This window comes from Xyrauchen texanus, chromosome 11 (genome assembly GCF_025860055.1).
Source record: "Xyrauchen texanus isolate HMW12.3.18 chromosome 11, RBS_HiC_50CHRs, whole genome shotgun sequence".
NCBI lineage: Eukaryota > Metazoa > Chordata > Actinopteri > Cypriniformes > Catostomidae > Xyrauchen > Xyrauchen texanus.
The window spans coordinates 1974536-1992863 of NC_068286.1; the positions used below are offsets into that span (position 1 = coordinate 1974536).

General features: G+C 42.3%; 1 protein-coding gene across 14 annotated transcripts in view; it reads left to right on the forward strand.

The window, feature by feature from the left end:
- Window positions 1–7111: 7111 nt before the first annotated feature.
- Window positions 7112–18328, forward strand: part of LOC127651721 (uncharacterized) — a 40586-nt gene continuing 29369 nt past the window's right edge. For all 14 annotated transcript variants that reach the window (XM_052137689.1, XM_052137692.1, XM_052137694.1 and 11 more), the window contains exons 1-4: window positions 7112–7281; window positions 15214–15290; window positions 16210–16370; window positions 16669–16784. In XM_052137689.1, coding sequence (XP_051993649.1) covers window positions 7155–7281; window positions 15214–15290; window positions 16210–16370; window positions 16669–16784 — 481 coding nt within the window. In that variant the 5' untranslated portion in view covers window positions 7112–7154. The remainder of the gene's footprint in view (window positions 7282–15213; window positions 15291–16209; window positions 16371–16668; window positions 16785–18328) is intronic.

Genomic DNA, 18328 nt, shown 5'->3' on the forward strand with positions numbered 1-18328 from the left:
TATTGTGTTTGTTTTATATGTCTGGTGTTGCAGTGGTTGTATTCGTGAGCCCAAAAAAAATTTCACAGTGGGACAATAAAGTATACCTACCTTTAGTTTAATGAACACACAGATCGTGTGAGCCGCTGGTCTTTATATTTCCATTAAACTTTTACATTTCACACTTTAGATCAAAAAATCAAGAATGATATTCTGTGTCATTTGTCATAAGAACATTTGATCTAAACAATTATTAGTCAAATAAAAGAGAGATGTGAAAAGGATGAACATTAAATCAGTAATGTATGTGTCCTTATTAACTCCAGTCAGACCAGTCACTTTAGTCATTTAATGTGAACACAGTCATACAGATTTTATACTGGTGTTATTGAAATCATATGAAATATATTTGTCATTCTGTATATTATCACATTTATTAAATATCAAACTGCATCAATGATTCTCTGTCTGATAATATATAAATGAATAATAATTCAACTGTGCTTGTATTAATGTGTTTCAATGCTAAAGGAGAGTTCCTCAAACTCAACACAACTAACTGATATCATGTCCATGAAGGCACTTCCTATTGTCATTAAAAGCATCTTTTTCTTCATTGTTAAGATTTGTGATATTCTGGTTTATTCTTGAGATTGTGACACTGCTGGAGGTTTTCTTCATGTGTAAGAAGCATCTGTTAAATGTGTAAATGGAGAGTTCACAAATAAATGATCATGAACTTCTTTTGTCACATCATGATTTTGGTTTAATGTTGTTGATATGAAGGTATCAGAGAAACACGTCTTGTGGTTGAGCATCAGTTCATCCTCTGAAGTTCATCGTAATAGACTGAAGTGATGTCTGTCTGGCACCGGCTGCATTTAGTCGTCATCACTTAAACACCGCTAGACATGTAGCAGTGGAGTCCGACACCAAGCAGGTCCGGTTCTGGTAATCTCAGAACATGAATCCCAAGGATTCATGAGACAGGTTAACAAATAGAATAATATACATATAGATGCCATTCAATTGTTTTACAGGGTTCTAGATCATGAAAAATGTTTCTGGTTCTGGCAGTCCCGAACAGTGTTAGGGAGATTATACCATAGTTGAGGAGATAGATCGGAAAAGCATCTTCCTCCTTTTGTGGATTTTGATATTCTAGAAACAGGCCAGAAGTTTGTGATTGTAATGAACGTGATGGAATATAAAGTGGTAGAAGATCACTTAAGTACTGCTGAGACCATTCAAAGCTTTGTATGTAATTAACAGAATATTAATACAGAATTTAACAGGTATCAATGTAACGATGATAAAATGGGGCTAATATGATCATATTTCTTGGTTCAGCACTCTGGCTGCTGCATTTTGAACCAATTGAAGTTTATTTATTGATCTTGCTGGACATCCTCCCAGTAATGCATTACAATAATCTAGTCTTGAGGTCATGAACGCATGAATTAGTTTTTCGGCATCAGCAACCGAGAGCATATGCCTTAATTTAGTAATATTTCTTAGGTAGAAGAATGCTGTTCTACAAACATTAGTAATTTGATTTTCAAAGGACAGATTGGTATCAAATATAACACCTAAGTTCTTCGCTGTTGAAGATGATGTAACAGAACATCCATCTGGATTCAAATTATATTTTAGCGGCTTATTTTTAGAGGTTTTTGTCCAATAATTAGTTCCTCTGTTTTGTCAGAATTGAGTAGAAATTTCTGGCCATCCAATCTTTTATTTCATTGATACACTCTGCTAATTTAGAGAATTGTGAAATCTCATCAGGTTTTGAAGAAATATAAAGTTGTGCATCGTCGATATAAAAGTGGAAATTTATTCCACAATTCCTGATAATATCTCCCAGGGGAAGCATATACATGGAGAAAAGCAGAGGCCCTAAAACTGATCCCTGTGGGACTCCATTCTTAACTTTTCTTTGGTTTGACAATTTCTCATTTACATAGAAAAAGTGCTAGCGGTCAGATAAATAGGACCTAAACCATGCTAATGCAACTCCACAAATGCAACATAATTCTCCAGCCTATTCAAGAGAATGTCGTGATCTATCGTGTCGAAAGCAGCACTAAGATCTAAAAGCACTAGAAGAGAAATGCAGCCGTGATCAGATGATAAGAGCAAGTCATTTGTAACTCTGAAAAGTGCAGTCTCTGTACTGTGATGATTTGTTTTTTAGGCCTCATCACAGTATAGAGTCACACTTTTTATGGTGCTCATTATTTGGGCAAAAGCATTGCGAAAATTCTGCAATATATCTTTCCTTTTCATGGATGGAAGACATACAGGTTTGGAACAACATGAGGGTGAGTAAACAACAGTTTTGGTGGTAACGCAATAAAGTAACGTGTGTTACGTAATCAGATGACATTTTCTGAGTAACAAGTAAAGTAACGCAATATTTGATTTGATACCATATATCTTAATTATTTTTTAAACAAAGTAACACTTTGCTTTTGTTCACCTCTACTGTATTGCGAGAAATCAAGAGTTAAAGTGTGTAAACTTCGGCGAGGAGACGTAGTGCATGATGGGAATTGTAGTTCTACAGAGTGTGAGACCGGAGTCTATTTAGCAGAGAGAGACGAGTCACTTCTATTTAAATGAATTGGAGGAATAGTAAAGCCCAACCAAGAAGCTCTAGCACCCAACAGTCAATGAATGTAGAAATGAATCCTGCCTTGCAGGTAAAAGAGCCAATCACCTTTTAGATACAAACATCAGTTTTCAATCATCTCGCTAACACGCATGCGCATTTCATGTTTAAATATAATATGAGGTCAACATTCGGTTTAGTGAAACACGATTGATTCATGTGTTAATACACACTGCGTTAAAAAATCAGAAAACGCATTTGTCGAAAAGGCCGATCTGGGAGATGGGTGCGTTCAGGAAAGTGACCTTGTCTGCATCCCTCATCTCAACCAGATTCAGCCATAGGTGGCACTCCTGGACCACCAACGTGGACATCGCCTGCCCGAGTGCCCTCACTGTGACCTTCATCGGTCGCCAAGTGCAGCTCCTGCATCACATCGGGGTCAGGACTACCCACATGCAGCTCTTTTAATGCTTTGGCCTTTGTGTCTGTATAATAAAGAATAATAAATATTAAAGAATGAATTTATTGTCGGGCTCAACGATTGGTAACGGTGTACGACTGGACAATATTTCTTCACTGAATTCTCCAGATATTGTCAGAGACTTTAAGGTTAGATTAGCTGAAACAAGTCAAACAGCAGCTTCACAAATGCACACATTTACATTCATATTGAATTGTGTTGTAGATGATTTAATCCAAATGCAAACACCAGTGAAGGAGACAAAAAAGGGCTTAAAAAGTTCCAGATAAAACAACGATGAAGCAGCAAATGACACAATAAATGAATAAAAAAATGCTGATTTATTAACTGTATATTTAATGCAAATCTTTTTTTATTTCTACACTTCTCTTTTATTCCCATTTAATTTCTGAAATAAATGTTCAGAACAACTGAATGAAGTCTGAACTCTCAGTGTTCTGCAGGAAGTCAAATCAGTTTTTAATGAGACCTGATACACATAAACCAGTGAATGTTTGTCATTCTTCTTTTGTGCATTCACACAACATGAACTATGTATTTCCTTTTTAAAGGGTTGGTGAATATTTTTGGTTTGCTGTTTGATCTAAACATAACTTCACATTCAGAACAAAACATCAAACCATCTACACCCCAGTAAAATATCCTCCTGAACAGGATAAATGAACCAGTTTTTTGTTTTGTGTAAGAACAATTAAAAGATTCAGTGTGTTCATGTGAATCCAGTGACACCAGTTCTTTAGTTTAATGAACACACAGATCGTGTGAGCCGCTGGTCTTTATATTTCCATTAAACATTTACTTTCAGTTTTACATTTCACAATTTAGATCAAAAAATCAAGAATGATATTCTGTGTCATTTGTCATAAGAACATTTGATCTAAACAATTATTAGTCAAATAAAAGAGAGATGTGAAAAGGATGAACATTAAATCAGTAATGTATGTGTCCTTATTAACTCCAGTCAGACCAGTCACTTTAGTCATTTAATGTGAACAGTCATACACATTTTATACTGGTGTTATTGAAATCATATGAAATGTCTGAAATATATGTGTCATTCTGTATATTATCACATTTATTAAATATCAAACTGCATCAATGTTTGTCTGATAATATATAAATCAATAATAATTCAACTGTGCTTGTATTAATGTGTTTCAATGCTAAAGGAGAGTTCCTCAAACTCAACAGAACTAACTGATATCATGTCCATGAAGGCACTTCCTATTGTCATTAAAAAGCATCTTTTTCTTCATTGTTAAGATTTGTGATATTCTGGTTTATTCTTGAGATTGTGACACTGCTGGAGGTTTTCTTCATGTGTAAGAAGCATCTGTTAAATGTGTAAATGGAGAGTTGACAAATAAATGATCATGAACTTCTTTTGTCACATCATGATTTTGGTTTAATGTTGTTGATATGAAGGTATCAGAGAAACACGTCTTGTGGTTGAGCATCAGTTCATCCTCTGAAGTTCATCGTAATAGACTGAAGTGATGTCTGTCTGGCACCGGCTGCATTTATATGCAGTTCTACAAACATTTGTAATTTGATTTTCAAAGGACAGATTGTTATCAAATATAACACCCAAGTTATTCGCTGTTGAAGATGATGTAACAGTACATCCATTGAGACTCAAATTATATTTTAGCGGCTTAGAGTTTTTTGATCCAATAATTAGTACCTCTGTTTTGTCAGAATTGAGTAGAAAGAAATTTCTGGCCATCCAATCTTTTATTTCATTGAAACACTGCTAATTTAGAGAATTGTGAAATCTCATCAGATTTTGAAGAAATATAAAGTTGTGTATCTTCGGCATAACAGGGCGATCTTTGGGGCGGCTGTGGCTCAGGTGGTAGAGTGGGTCGGCTGCTAATCGCAGGGTTGGTGGTTTGAATCCCGGCCCACACGACTCCACATGCCGAAGTGTCCTTGGGCAAGACACTGAACCCCAAGTTGCTCCCAATGGTAGGTTAGCGCCTTGCATGGCAGCTCTGCCGCCATTGGTGTAAGAATGTGTGTGTGAATGGGTGATTGGGACACAGTGTAAAGCGCTTTGGTAACCTCTGAGGTTAGAAAAAAGCACTATATAAGTGCAGACCATTTACCATTTTACCATTTACCATAACAGTGGAAACTTATTCCACAATTCCTGATAATATCTCTCAGGGGAAGCATATACATGGAGAAAAGCAGAGGCCCTAAAACTGATCCCTGTGGGACTCCATTCTTAACTTTTGTTTGGTTTGACAATTCCTCATTTACATAGAAAAAGTGGTAGCAGTCTGCTAAATAGGAGCTAAATCATGCTAATGCAACTCCACAGATGCCAACATAATTCTCCAGCGTATTCAAGAGAATGTCGTGATCTATCATGTCGAATGCAGCACTAAGATCTAAAAGCACTAGAAGAGAAATGCAGCCGTGATCAGATGATAAGAGCAAGTCATTTGTAACTCTGATAAGTGCAGTCTCTGTACTGTGATGATTTGTTTTTTGTACTGTGATGAGGCCTAAAAACCAAAACAATCCAGTCAGAGTCACACTCAGAAGTGATTCATGTCAAAAATAAATGATAACAAATTCGAAAGTTTCCTACACATCATTTTTCATGATCTCCTCATGTGAGATAATGCCTACCATGATGGAGAGAGACACCAGTAAATAAAGCACTGGGTTCAGATATCAGTGATATAAAGAAAGAATTTTGAAATCATATTTTATGATGAATGTTGGATAATATGTGTTTTGAGTAAATAGAGACACACTTAAGTGGTAGATTAAGTCCTGGTCATTTAATATGAGGACACTCAAGAGTACATGTAAAATATCAACTAATATGACATTAAAATGTGTTTTCAATCACTTTGTGCCTCATTCTGTGTGTAAAATTCACATGAGATCAGTAAAAAAAAATGCTGTTTACACCACTCGATGATGATTTAAAGTAATATATATGCATGCAAGAGATAATGTGTAATCTGACAAAAAACCTAAACCTTTGTGTACCACATCAAGCAAAATAAAAATGAAGCAATTAAGAAATTAGTAAATGATGACAGGATGTTCAATGTATATAAATGTAAAGATCAGCAGCTCATATGTGATTTATGAGCTCTATCTGTCCCTTCATAAATCAGAAGACCTGGTTCCACTTGATTCACTGCATGAAACCAAAGAAAGTTTTCATTGCTTTTGCACAAAAGTTTTCTCTTTGCAGTCGCCACCAGCTTCATCCATTAGAAGAATTTCAGGAGATTGGAATCCTCCAGATTTCCACGGATAAAGCGTCATGCAAAAAGAATGATGCGTTTGTTATATTACTGGGATCGGGTTAGATACTCATGTACTCATTCTCAATAAAATGTCCCGATACCACACATCGTGATTCACACAGCTGAGGCCGAGGTGCCATGCGAGCGGCCGCACTGAGTTTATTGAGCGCACAGACCCGCACGAGTCGAGCACATTCTCCTAGAGCATCCATTGTAGCGCTTAGAAGTTTAATGAACTGGTTTGTTTTGATGTTTTTGTGAAGCACGAAAAATTTCACAGACTTTTCAGTGTCATTTGAGAGTAAGGACATAAGATCTCAAAACAGCTAAGCAACCAAATTGGGCCGGTTGCTAGGGAGGGTAGAGTCACATGGGGTAACCTCCTCGTGGTGGTGATTAGTGGTTCTCGCTCTCAATGGGACGTGTGGTGAGTTGTGTTTGGATCGTGGAGCGGCCGCACAGTTTATCGTATGAGACGCTGGTCTTTACATTTCCATTCCATCTTTTATTTTCAGTTTTACATTTTAGTTTAGACTTTATTCTAAAAAAATCAAGTAATATATTCTGTGTCATTTGTCATAAGAAGTGTCACAAGAATATGTGTGAAGAAAAGTAGAAGCAGTAGTCAGCAGAGCAAAGATTGCTGCATCACAATATGGGAGGTGTGTCACTTCCTGATACTGTAATCTAGTGGGATGAGTCTGTGGATCTATAAAATCAACAGCTGTTGTACACATCTTCATTGCCACCATCAGTTTACTACAGACAAATAAGACAACTACAGATCCTTGAAAAGAAGAAGATGTCTGAATCAGATGAAACCAGAAGAGCCGTCTCCACACGAAAGAAACGCACTCATGACCAGACAACAAATGAAACATTTGATGAACTTGTTCAAACATTAAGAGAGGTTTCTGATCAAAGTGATGGTAAGGGAAGACAGTTTTCTATCTTTTGAGATTGTTTTAAGAAAATAGTTTATTTAAAATAGGTTTGTTATTTTGTTACGAGTCGTCACTAGATCCATTAGAACAGAAATGGGGATCACTGGTGAGAATATTAATAGAACAGAAACATTCATATCTCACTAATAATTAACAGAGAAAAACATTTCTAAACCGATCTATGATCGGTGCTTATTTTATAAACCTTTAATTTTAGGTTTGGCACATGTCTGATAAACACAATTTTATTTTTGTTATAACAAGTTTTTTAACTTTATTTTTTATTTATTTAGAACACTTTCTTAATCACATGACATAAACATAAGATAATTTTATCACAAGTTTTAAAAAGTAAAAAAGAAATATTTGCAATAAGTCAAATGGTTTTTAATATAACTAAAACATTTAAAATATATGTCAAATCCGATTTATGCTCAATATCTAGTCAAGATAGGTTGTGATGCACAATAATAATTATATTTATGTTATCTGTGCTGAGGCGGGAGCGTTGTTTTAAACAAAAACCTTTTCGAATTTTTATAAATTACCCTGAAAACACATTATATTATATTGTGTAAATGAAATCAAGTTAATATATCTTCAATATATGAATGTAAGTAATTTAAAAAAGTTTATGAAATCAAATTGAGCCAAACAAGATACATTTGCTCCAACAAAATGAGGCATCATTTTATTTTCATTTTTATTTAAATCATGAAATTCACAAAATAAATGTTATTTTGACAGTTTTTGCCTCAAGTTCGAGCAGCGTTACTGAGCAACACTCGCAGCTCGCGGGTGTATTATTGTATGTACATTATTAAGAAACAACCTCAGAGGAAACAAACACAAAAATCTCAGTTTTGTTTTCATTGAGATTTAAAAAGTTTAGGGCCATCCAAGTTTTAAATCCTCTAGGCAAGCCAGTAGTGTCTCTAGAGTATTATTTCTATTTTCAAAGGCTGCATTAAAATGAACAGAAACACCATGACTCTTAAAAATAGGCCCTATAGAAACATTTACAATGAAAACAGGATGGGACCAAGAATGGATCCCACAGGTACGAGGAGTAGAGGACGAACAATTCACCAATATTAACTGAAAAATGTCCCAACTTTATAGAGTCATCACACATGTCTTATCTTTTTAACTATCGGTGGCAATGCCTCCAAACTTGATCATGATCCTGATGAAGCATACAAAGCTTAGTTTCGATAGGACAAAGCGTTTCCAAGATACAGCCTCAAATCCTTTTTCACGCCAACCTTGTCAACTTTGTGTTTACGCAACTTCTCAAAAAAGGTGAAAAACTAAATTCAGTGTCGTTTACTCTGTGCAGCTCAGTCTGGAGATTATTTTGAGCCACTGTTTGGGCAAATCAGACAAAATTTCAAGGAATTGTTGCGGAAAAACAATAATCATCTTAATCCAAGATGGCGACCACTGTAATAGGAGGGGTTCTCTTACGAGAGGTTCTCTCGTATTGCGTAAGCTAGCTCACGCTACGGGAAAGATTCATCTTTTCTGAGATATTGAAGCCAAAAAATTATCCTTAATTTTTGTATCCATTGTCAACGCAGTGCGGCAGCTGCAGACCTTGAGCGGGCTAGCTAGCGAGCTCATAGGTTGCTCTGCGGCAACTGCTGCAGCCTATAGACGAGCTTGGGCGAACTTCGCATCCAATGAGAGGCGTCCGCGCTCACTGCAACAAAGCCCGCCAAAATGGGCGTGACTAGAGTGCATATAAGCGTAGTTCGTGAGGCTGGAACCCTGATTTTCATCTCTTCAGCGAAGCTCTTCGCATCTCTGAACTGGAAGCCGCGTCGCCGTTTGAGGGGCATCAAGCAAGCGTGGACAGCGCTCGAAGAAGCCGGCCGTCTTCGCCACCTTCAGCCGTCCTGCGAGCTACGCCATCCGGCGACGTATCCTTTTAAAGCAAGCTAGTTCTTATGAACTTCACAAAAGAGTACAAGCGTCTTTTTAAAGATGCCTCGCCCACTTGCGCCTCATGCCGCGCTCCTCTCAGCACCGGAGACCGCCACGCCATCTGGCGCCTCTGCCTGGGACTGGGGCATGCAGAGCTCGCCCTCGCTGAAGGCGGATGCGATCTCTGCGAGGAGCTTCCGATGTCGACCCCGCGGGCTCGACTCGAAGTGCTCAGGACCGAGCCGCCACGCCGCCTTCCATTCAGCCGCAGCAGTAAAAGCGCCGCCTCAAAGGCTGCCGGAACCAGTGGTAGAAGCGATTGCCTCGCCGGAGCCCCTCCCTCGAAAGCATCGCCTTCACCCTCCCCGCCCACCCGGACGCGCAGTTGCCGCCGAGCGGCTGCTCTGCTGCCATCTCGGACGAAGAAGCGGAGGATAAGGGCTGTTCCATCATGGCTTCGACAGCGAGGAGTGGTCAGGCTCACACGCTCCTCCTCGGCCCAGGAATCCAGCAGGACCCGCGCCGAGTCAAGGGGAACTAACGCGCCTCCTCACACAGGCCATCGACCGCCTCGGGCTCGAGTGGTCACCGCCCCTGAGCAGGCTCCCAACAGACTCCACGCCAGCACCTTTGCCCGCCTCCGCGAGATGGCGGTCTAAGCTGGTGTTCCTGCCTAAGGCCTGCAGAACTACTTCCGCCTGTGTTGGCCGCTACTATACCGCCGCCAAGCCGCATCTGCTCTGCATTCCATGGCCGTCTTACAGACAGAGGCTGTTTCAGATCTGACTAGCCGACTTGGGAGAAGCTGAACGCACTACGCGCCGCCTCTCTGTCCGGTCTCTTCGGTTCCGCGGTGAGTGGCATTGTTGACCATTTCTCGAAGCCCAAGCCATTAATCTCTTTCTGCCTCGTCGCGCTTAGCTCCTCTGCAGGCCGCCCACGTGACCAGCCTCCTGCACGAGCCTCTTCACAGCGCCCAGCTCAACAAGCCAGACTTCTCAGCGTCGATAGGGCGGCCGCCTCGTTCAGCGCCAGACAGCCGCCGCAGACCGCCGCCTCTGCGGCCTCGGCCTAAGATTGTACTGAAACCTGAGCAACCGAAGTCCTCCTAGCGTTGTTGAGAAAACGACGGCTCAGTCCTGCCACGGCCGGACCACCGTCAAAGCTTCGCCCCTGTCAGTCCCCTTCTCTCAGGCTACTGCAGTGGTGGATTCAGCAGCCAACAAGCCGGTGATACTACCCGCTTGCTCAGACTCAAACGCCGCTTTCACGGCGACCCAAAGAAATCTTGTAAAGAGTAAACATGCCTTATGTGTAGAAAATGTGCCCACAATCCAGTGCTCACCCCTACACACAAGCATTACACATCCCGTGTCCCTATCAGAGCACACTCACATAAGCGGTTACGACCGGCTCGAGTGTTAGAGTTAATAAACGCCCCACGAGCCCGCAGCGCTGCTCTCCTCTGCCCGCTCTGTCACACGGCCAGCTGTATGTAAGTCCCGTGACGCCTCTGTCAGTCCCCTTCTCTCAGGCTACTGCAGTGGTGGATTCAGCAGCCAACAAGCCGGGTGATATTACCCGCTTGCCTGCACTCAAACGCCGCTTCCACGGCGACTCAAAATAAAGCCTTATGTGTAGAAAATGTGCCCACAATTCAGTGTTCACCCCTACACACAAGCATTACATGTCCCGTGTCCCTATCAGAGCACACTCACATAAAGCGGTTACGACCCGCTCGAAGTGTTAGGGTTAATAAACGCACTCACCTAATCCGTGCGGCGCTCCATTCTCTGGCCGCTCTGTCACACGACTCAGCCTTATGTGTAGAAAATGTGCCCACAATCTAGTGTTCACCTCTACACACAAGCATTACACGTCCGTGTCCCCATCAGAGCACACTCAAAAGCGGTTACTGAACCGCTCGAGTGTTAGAGTCAATAAATGCGCCCATTCTCTGCCCGCTCTGTCACACGGCCAGCAAACACTTCTCTGTATGTAAGTCCCGTGCTCGTGGCTATGCTTAGCGATCACTTAACAGACGCGACTCTTTCCCCATTCACCTCAATCGGAAGTCACTCACAGAACAGCCTGTCCATGCTGTCTCGCGAAGCAGTCCAGCATAAGCACAGTAAGCGCTCACACATTCTGTTCAGCTGCTGTGTGCGGCAATCAGAGCGATTTGGCCATTCACCCTCTAACATTACGCTTCAAAGCGTGGGAAGATATTCCAGGGATATCCGAATGGGTGTTAAGCACAATAAAACAGGGCTATTTGCTACAGTTCGATCGCCGTCCTCCTTACTTCAGAGCTGCTCGAAACTACTTTGAACACGGAAGCAGCCTGCATGCTCCGCTCAGAAATAGCAAACCTTCTGTGCAAAAGGGCCATAGAGAGTGCCGCCTCCCTGAGCTGAAGTCGGGGTTTTACAGCCGCTATTTTCTTGTCCCCAAGAAAGACGGCGGCCTCAGACCGATATTAGATCTCAGGGTTTTGAACAAAGCGCTTGCAAAAAGACCGCTCAAAATGCTTACAACCAGCAAACTCCTCGCAAGATGTGCTCAGGGGACTGGTTTATTTCTCTCGATCTGAAAAATGCATACTTTCAGATTCAGATAAATCCCCGTCACAGGCCATTCTTGAGATTCGCCTCGACGGCCAGGTTTATCAATACACCGTCCTTCCGCTCGCCTGTCCTTAGCACCTCGTACTTTCACGAAGTGCATGGATCGCTGGCGCCGCACCCCTCGCGGAGTCAGGGTTTGCGAATTCTGAACTATTTGGACGATTGTCTGATTTTGGCACAATCACATACGGAGCTTCTGTCTCACAGGACAGTTCTCCTCAGTCATCTGAACAGTTTGGGCCTTGCAGTCAATTGGACCAAGAGCTCACTACAGCCCAGTCAGGCAATTTCCTTCCTTGGAATAGAACTAGACTCAGTGGCAATGACGGCTCAGCTTATCTAGACAGCTGCGCCGGTGCAGCTTACTAGTCAGCGTCATTTCAGATGAACAGCCTCACACCTCTGAAGAAATTTCAGAGAGTGCTAGGCTACATGGCCTCAGCCACAGCAGTACTTCAGCTGGGTTTACTGCACATGCTCCACTTCAGCATTGGCTAAACACCCACGCTGCGCTCGGGCTTGGGCCACAGGCCGCCAGCCCATCAAGGTGACTCAGACCTGTATTTTAGCTCTGCAGCCCTGGACAGTGGCCGAATGGTATCAGCGGGAGTGACAATGGGAGCTGTATCTCGCGAAAAGTCATCTCGACAGACGCGGCCCAACACGGGTTGGGGCGCGGTCTGTGAGGGCTCTCCGGTTTTCGCCTATGGTCAGTTCAGGAAAAGCTCCTTCACATAAATTGTCTGGAAATGATAGCGGTCGAAGCACGCCGCGGCGCTTTCTCCCGGTCATTCAGGGTCACCACGCCCTGGTCCGCTCGACAACAGATCTGTGGTATCCTACCTAAACCGCCAGGGCGGTGTCAGATCCAGGAACCTCTTCCATCTGACCAAACGCATACTGAGTTGGTCCCAGTGCCACCTGCGCCGCTGAGGGCGACGCGACGCGCCAGGCCACCTGTACGACGGCCTGGACAGACTGTCCAGAGACAATATTCCCCAGGGAATGGTCCCTGCACGCTCAAACAGTCCAGACGCTATGGCACCTATTCGGCAGAGCGGAGATAGACCTCTTTAGCGTCCAAAGAGAACTCTCACTGCCCAATATTTTTCTCGAAGCGAGGACGCCGCTGGCCCAGGACTGGCCCAGACGCTCGCTTTACGCCTTCCCTCCCGCCTCGCTATTGCCACAGGTAATGCAGAGGATCAGGGAAACGCGCCACTCGGGTGCTCCTCATAGCCCCGCGTTGGGAGAATCAGACATGGTTCCCGGAGCTTACGCAGCTGTCACTGACAGCGCCGTGGCCCATCCCAGTGAGAGCAGATTTCCTCTCTCAAGCTCGCGGCACAATCTGGCATCCCCACCCAGAGCCTGGGCTGCATGCTTGGGTGATCAACGACTACCCGTCGCTTCTGCCAGAAGGAGTAATAAACACCATCATACACGCTAGAGCCCCTTCCACTAGAAGACTCTATGCGCCAAAATGGTCTGTGTTCTCAAAATGGTGCACCGACCGAGACTTGGACCCGCTGGACATGTGGGGTGTCATCGCTGCTCAGTATTTCTACAAGAGCTGCTGGATAAGGGCAGATCCCCATCCATGCTCAAAGTGTAGGTGGCGGCCGCTGCGGCGCTCAGCTGAACCCCTGCACGGCCAGTCATGGGGTAAAAACGAGCTGGTCATCCGCTTCCTCAGGGAGCTAGAAGGATGAACCCCCGCGCTCCCATCGAGTTCCTATCTGGGATCTTTCTATAGTTCTCGAAACTATGAAAGCCCCCTTTCGAACCACTTCAATCCGTGGATTTGAAATACCTTTCACTCAAAACCGTTTTTCTGACTGCCCTGTCATCAGTCAAACGTGTGGGAGACCAAGTGTCTTGAGTTTGGACCAAGTGACTCCAAGGTCATTTTAAAGCCTAGACACGGCTATGTTCCCAAGGTGATCGGTACTCCTTTCAGAGCACAGGTCATTTCCTATAGGCGCTGCCAGCACCGATAGCTGAACACGACGCCAATCTCCTTTGCCCGGTCAGAGCACTGAGATTGTATACTGCGCGCTCCGCCGCTTTCAGACGCTCTGAGCAGCTTTTCGTTTCGCTCGAGGGCGCACCAAAGGTCTCGCCGCTCGAAACAGACACTATCTAGATGGATAGTGGACGCTATTGCTGCTGCATACGCGTCAAAAGACCTGCCATGCCCGTTGGGCATTAGGGCTCACTCCACTAGAGGCATGGCATCCTCGTGGGCATGGTGAAGCGGATTTCCATTCACTACATATGTGTGGCAGTGGGATGGACTTCCCTCCACCTTTGTCAGATTTTACAATATGGAAGTGCCCGCTCTGCAGGCAAAACTACTAGCGGTTTAATACGCTACAGCTCCCCTGGTGAGCTGCACTGATGGGACATGTTCCACACAGACTGGCACCGCCGCTCTGTCGTTCCCTTCCCACTATGTGCTTATGTATTACACAATCAATGACCCGCGATTCTTGCCGGTCAAATATTATTTCCCCACTCATAAGGGCTCCCCGGTCCCCCTTAATTCCCTGGGGCTCATACAGTGGATGCTTGAGCGCAGCGGCGCTGACAATGGGTTCCCGTGAGCGTAAGCTAGCTTACGCAATACGAGAGTACCTCTCGTGAAGAGAACGTATCGGTTACCTAACGTAACCTCGGTTCTCTCTAGATGAGGGAACGAGTATTGCGTAGCCGGCCGATGCTCGCGCCACTAGCCGACTTTTCGCTTCAGTCAATGAAAACCAGGGTTCCAGCCTACGATCTACGCTTATATGCACTCTAGTCACGCCCATTTTGGCGGGCTTTGTTGCAGTGAGCGCCGGACGCCTCTCATTGGATGCGAGTTCGCCCAAGCTCGTCTATAGGCTGCAGCAGTTGCCGCAGAGCAACCTATGAGCTCGCTAGCTAGCCCGCTCAAGGTCTGCAGCTGCCGCACTGCGTTGACAATGGATACAAAAATTAAGGATAATTTTTTGGCTTAAATATCTCAGAAAAGATGAATCTTTCCCGTAGCGCAAGCTAGCTTACGCAATACTCGTTCCCTCATCTAGAGAGAACCGAGGTTACGTTAGGTAACCGATACGTTTTAAATCATCAGGAGGAGAGTAATCAGATGGAAAAAGGTGTTTCTTGGACAAATGATAATAAGAATATTAATAATAAGAAAACTAATGAATACAATAGGTGCTACAGCCTCTTCTGAGTTTGTCTCCTAATGAAGACCAGCAATATAATTCAATTCAACTGAAACAAGTATGTATACAAGTTGTATTAACTTTAGTTGTGAAGCCAAAACAACTTATTTCTCACGTTGAAGATCTAAAATTGTATGTTTTTATTATAGTGAAAAGAGAGAAGATCAGAGGAGATCTGCTAAACCTCAAAGAGAAATATGACTTGAATCTTCCAGAAGAAAAGAAGGTAAGCTCATTATTAGAGGACTTAGAATAAGAACTTTAGTGGAGAGCGGGGTAAAGTGAACCAGAGGTTAAGATGATCCAACCTCTGTAATCTAGTTTATGCTGGTCCACTGAAGTCTGAAGAACCCATATTTAAAGCATATTTTTCTATTCGTATTGTGTAATGGTGTGTATGTTGCATGTTCATTTACTGTTTGTATTTTAAATATAATTGTAATGCGGTTGCAGTTTTTTATTATCAGCATTCAGCAAGAGAGTTTAGAAGCAACATGAGCTCATTTTAGACAAGAGGGGGCACATGTCCTGAAAGGACATGAATTTCAAGTCTTTCGGACATTAAATCATGTGCAGGATGTGAATTAGAGATAATTAAATTTGTAGTCATTTTGATATCAGTAATTACATATACACAGCTAATGATGCTAATTCTTGATAAAAAAATGTCATTGCTCAATGTCATCTTTAAAAACTTATTTTTATATATATATATATATATATATATATATATATATATATATATATATATATATATATATATATCTGTAACTGGCAAGCATATTTACACAATGAGCCATCGCAAGCCTGCACAATATTTCTTCACGAGCAGGATGTGAATGAAAGATATCAACAATGAAATCATAACTAATTCAAATGATAACACCAGGAATGGAATAATTACTAGTGAATTTTTTTCATATCAGTAACTATATTTACACTTTAATTATTGAAATCGAAAATTACATCATTACTCATGGCAATGCCAATTCTTGATATAAATTTGGCATTTCAACTAGTAAAAACATCTGAAATTGCATTTTCACTAGTAGATAGATATCCTTTACATTTCATAAAATCACATACAACAATCAAAACTTATTACAACACATTTATGAACTAAGTTTTCCTTTTGTGTCCTGCAGATTTTCAATGACCCCATTCATGGTAAAATTGAGCTTCATCCTCTGCTGGTGAAGATCATCGATACTCCTCAATTTCAGAGACTCCGTCATATTAAACAACTGGGAGCAAAATATCTGGTCTTCCCTGGTGCCACTCACACTCGCTTCGAACACTCACTTGGGTAAATATTCCCAAGTATTTTTTGACTAGTGTGATTTTTTTCCCAAATCCAAAGCTTCTGCACATTTTAAAGAGCAGTTAAATAAATAAAAAAACACTTTGTAAATGATTCAGTCTGTCCTCGAGACAAGAATTAATCACAGAATGCTACTTGTAAACGTTCCAATTTTATCCAGTGAATTACTTGCTAAATGAACAGCAGATCATAGTAAAAAGTTTCCCAGCGTTTATTCAGTAATGATACAAACAAGCCTCAATCAATAAATTAAGTAAACAGAGGTGTTGTTTGTGTACTGAAGGGTGGCGTATTTAGCAGGATGTCTGGTGAAAAGTCTACAAGAGAAACAGCCAGAGCTCAACATCACCAATCGAGACAGCCTGTGTGTCCAAATCGCTGCTCTGTGCCATGATTTAGGTGAGTGCCACAAACAAACTGTATTCACATTTATTTAATGTGAATACACATTAAATAAATATATGTTCTTTCTCTTTTGTAAGTCGCTTTGGATAAAAGCGTCTGCCAAATGAATAAATGTAAATGTAAATGTAATGTGTCAGCAAAATATACCTGTAAGAATCGATATCAAATTGATTCATACTGAATCGATAGCTTGTAAATCGGAATCGAATATCTGTGTTAATTCCCAGCCCTAGTCTCGCATGACCATGTGTGATCGCAGGGCCGGAGTGGCTAATCGGGGGATTGATAAATAAACTTCTGTCACATAACAGGTGCCGACCGTCATATCATCTGGTATTTAAGGGATCAGATTTGCGTTCCTTATTATAGCGAAGGACATGAAATTCCAGGGCTGAATATAAATCCCACTTCAGCCCTGTGTTTGGATCACCTGAGAAGCATCTTAATCTCAGGTGGAAACGGGGACTGAAACACAGACTTTGGACCCAAATGAAGGGACTTATTTTAAAAGAGAATAATAAAAATCAAAAAGAGCCATTCAAACAAAGAGCTATACATTTCCAAGGCTCCTTTTCATGTGTATGTGATTTACTGAGTTTTAACACAGTCCACGATTGTTCTGTTCTTTAAAGCTCAGTTGGTGTCATATCAACAAGTCACAGGCAGGAAGCTGCTCAGGATTGTAATTTAAAAGGTGATACTACTATAAACTTACCAGAGCACCAAGCCAGGGGCAATAATTTTGTATTTTTACACTTTATAATAAAAAATAATTTTACTGAATAATAATTATTAATTCAATTACATTAAAATGTAGTAATTTATGAATTTCTTTTTTGTAAGCAACATACAAAATGAGTAAAATAAGCAATTCCCCGTCTGACGCTCACTTCGACGTTGTGTTGAAGAAGCGACACTAGGGATCTCTCTTAAGTGCCGAATATGCCTCTGATCTATGAAAAAAGGCCAATGAGAAGTTGGCAGACAGTATTTGCATACCCCGCCCCTGGACATACGGGTATAAAAGCGGTGAAATACGTCGAGTTCATTCAGAAATTTTCTTCGGAGCCGATGGTCGTGTTTGCAGTGAGCTGTGAGTCACACACCAGTTCCTTTTCCTCTGACGCTTCTCTGCTGTTGGATCTACAGCACTTTAGTGGCTTTCTCCTTCTCTGCACAGCAGTGCAGTTTGCCCCTGGGCGCTTCGACAGCGCAGAACTTAAGAGTTTATTAAAGAGTAATTTCCTCTAAAGAGCAATACACAGCGGCGTTGAACGTCCTTTTCAGGATGCGTCTTTTTAAAGATGCCTTTCCGCCCCTGTGTAGTTCCTGGATGCGGTAGAGTGCTCTCCGCTTCAGACAGCCACAGGTGTTGTCTCGTGTGTCTGGGCACCGATCACAATGAGGCAGCGTTTGTGGATGGTTCATGCTCTCACTGCGAGAGCATGACCATGGCAATGTTGCAGTCGGGGCTCGTTTTCAACAGACAGCACGCCACTCCAGCCACCCCAAACATTGTTCCTCCTTCCCACAGGACT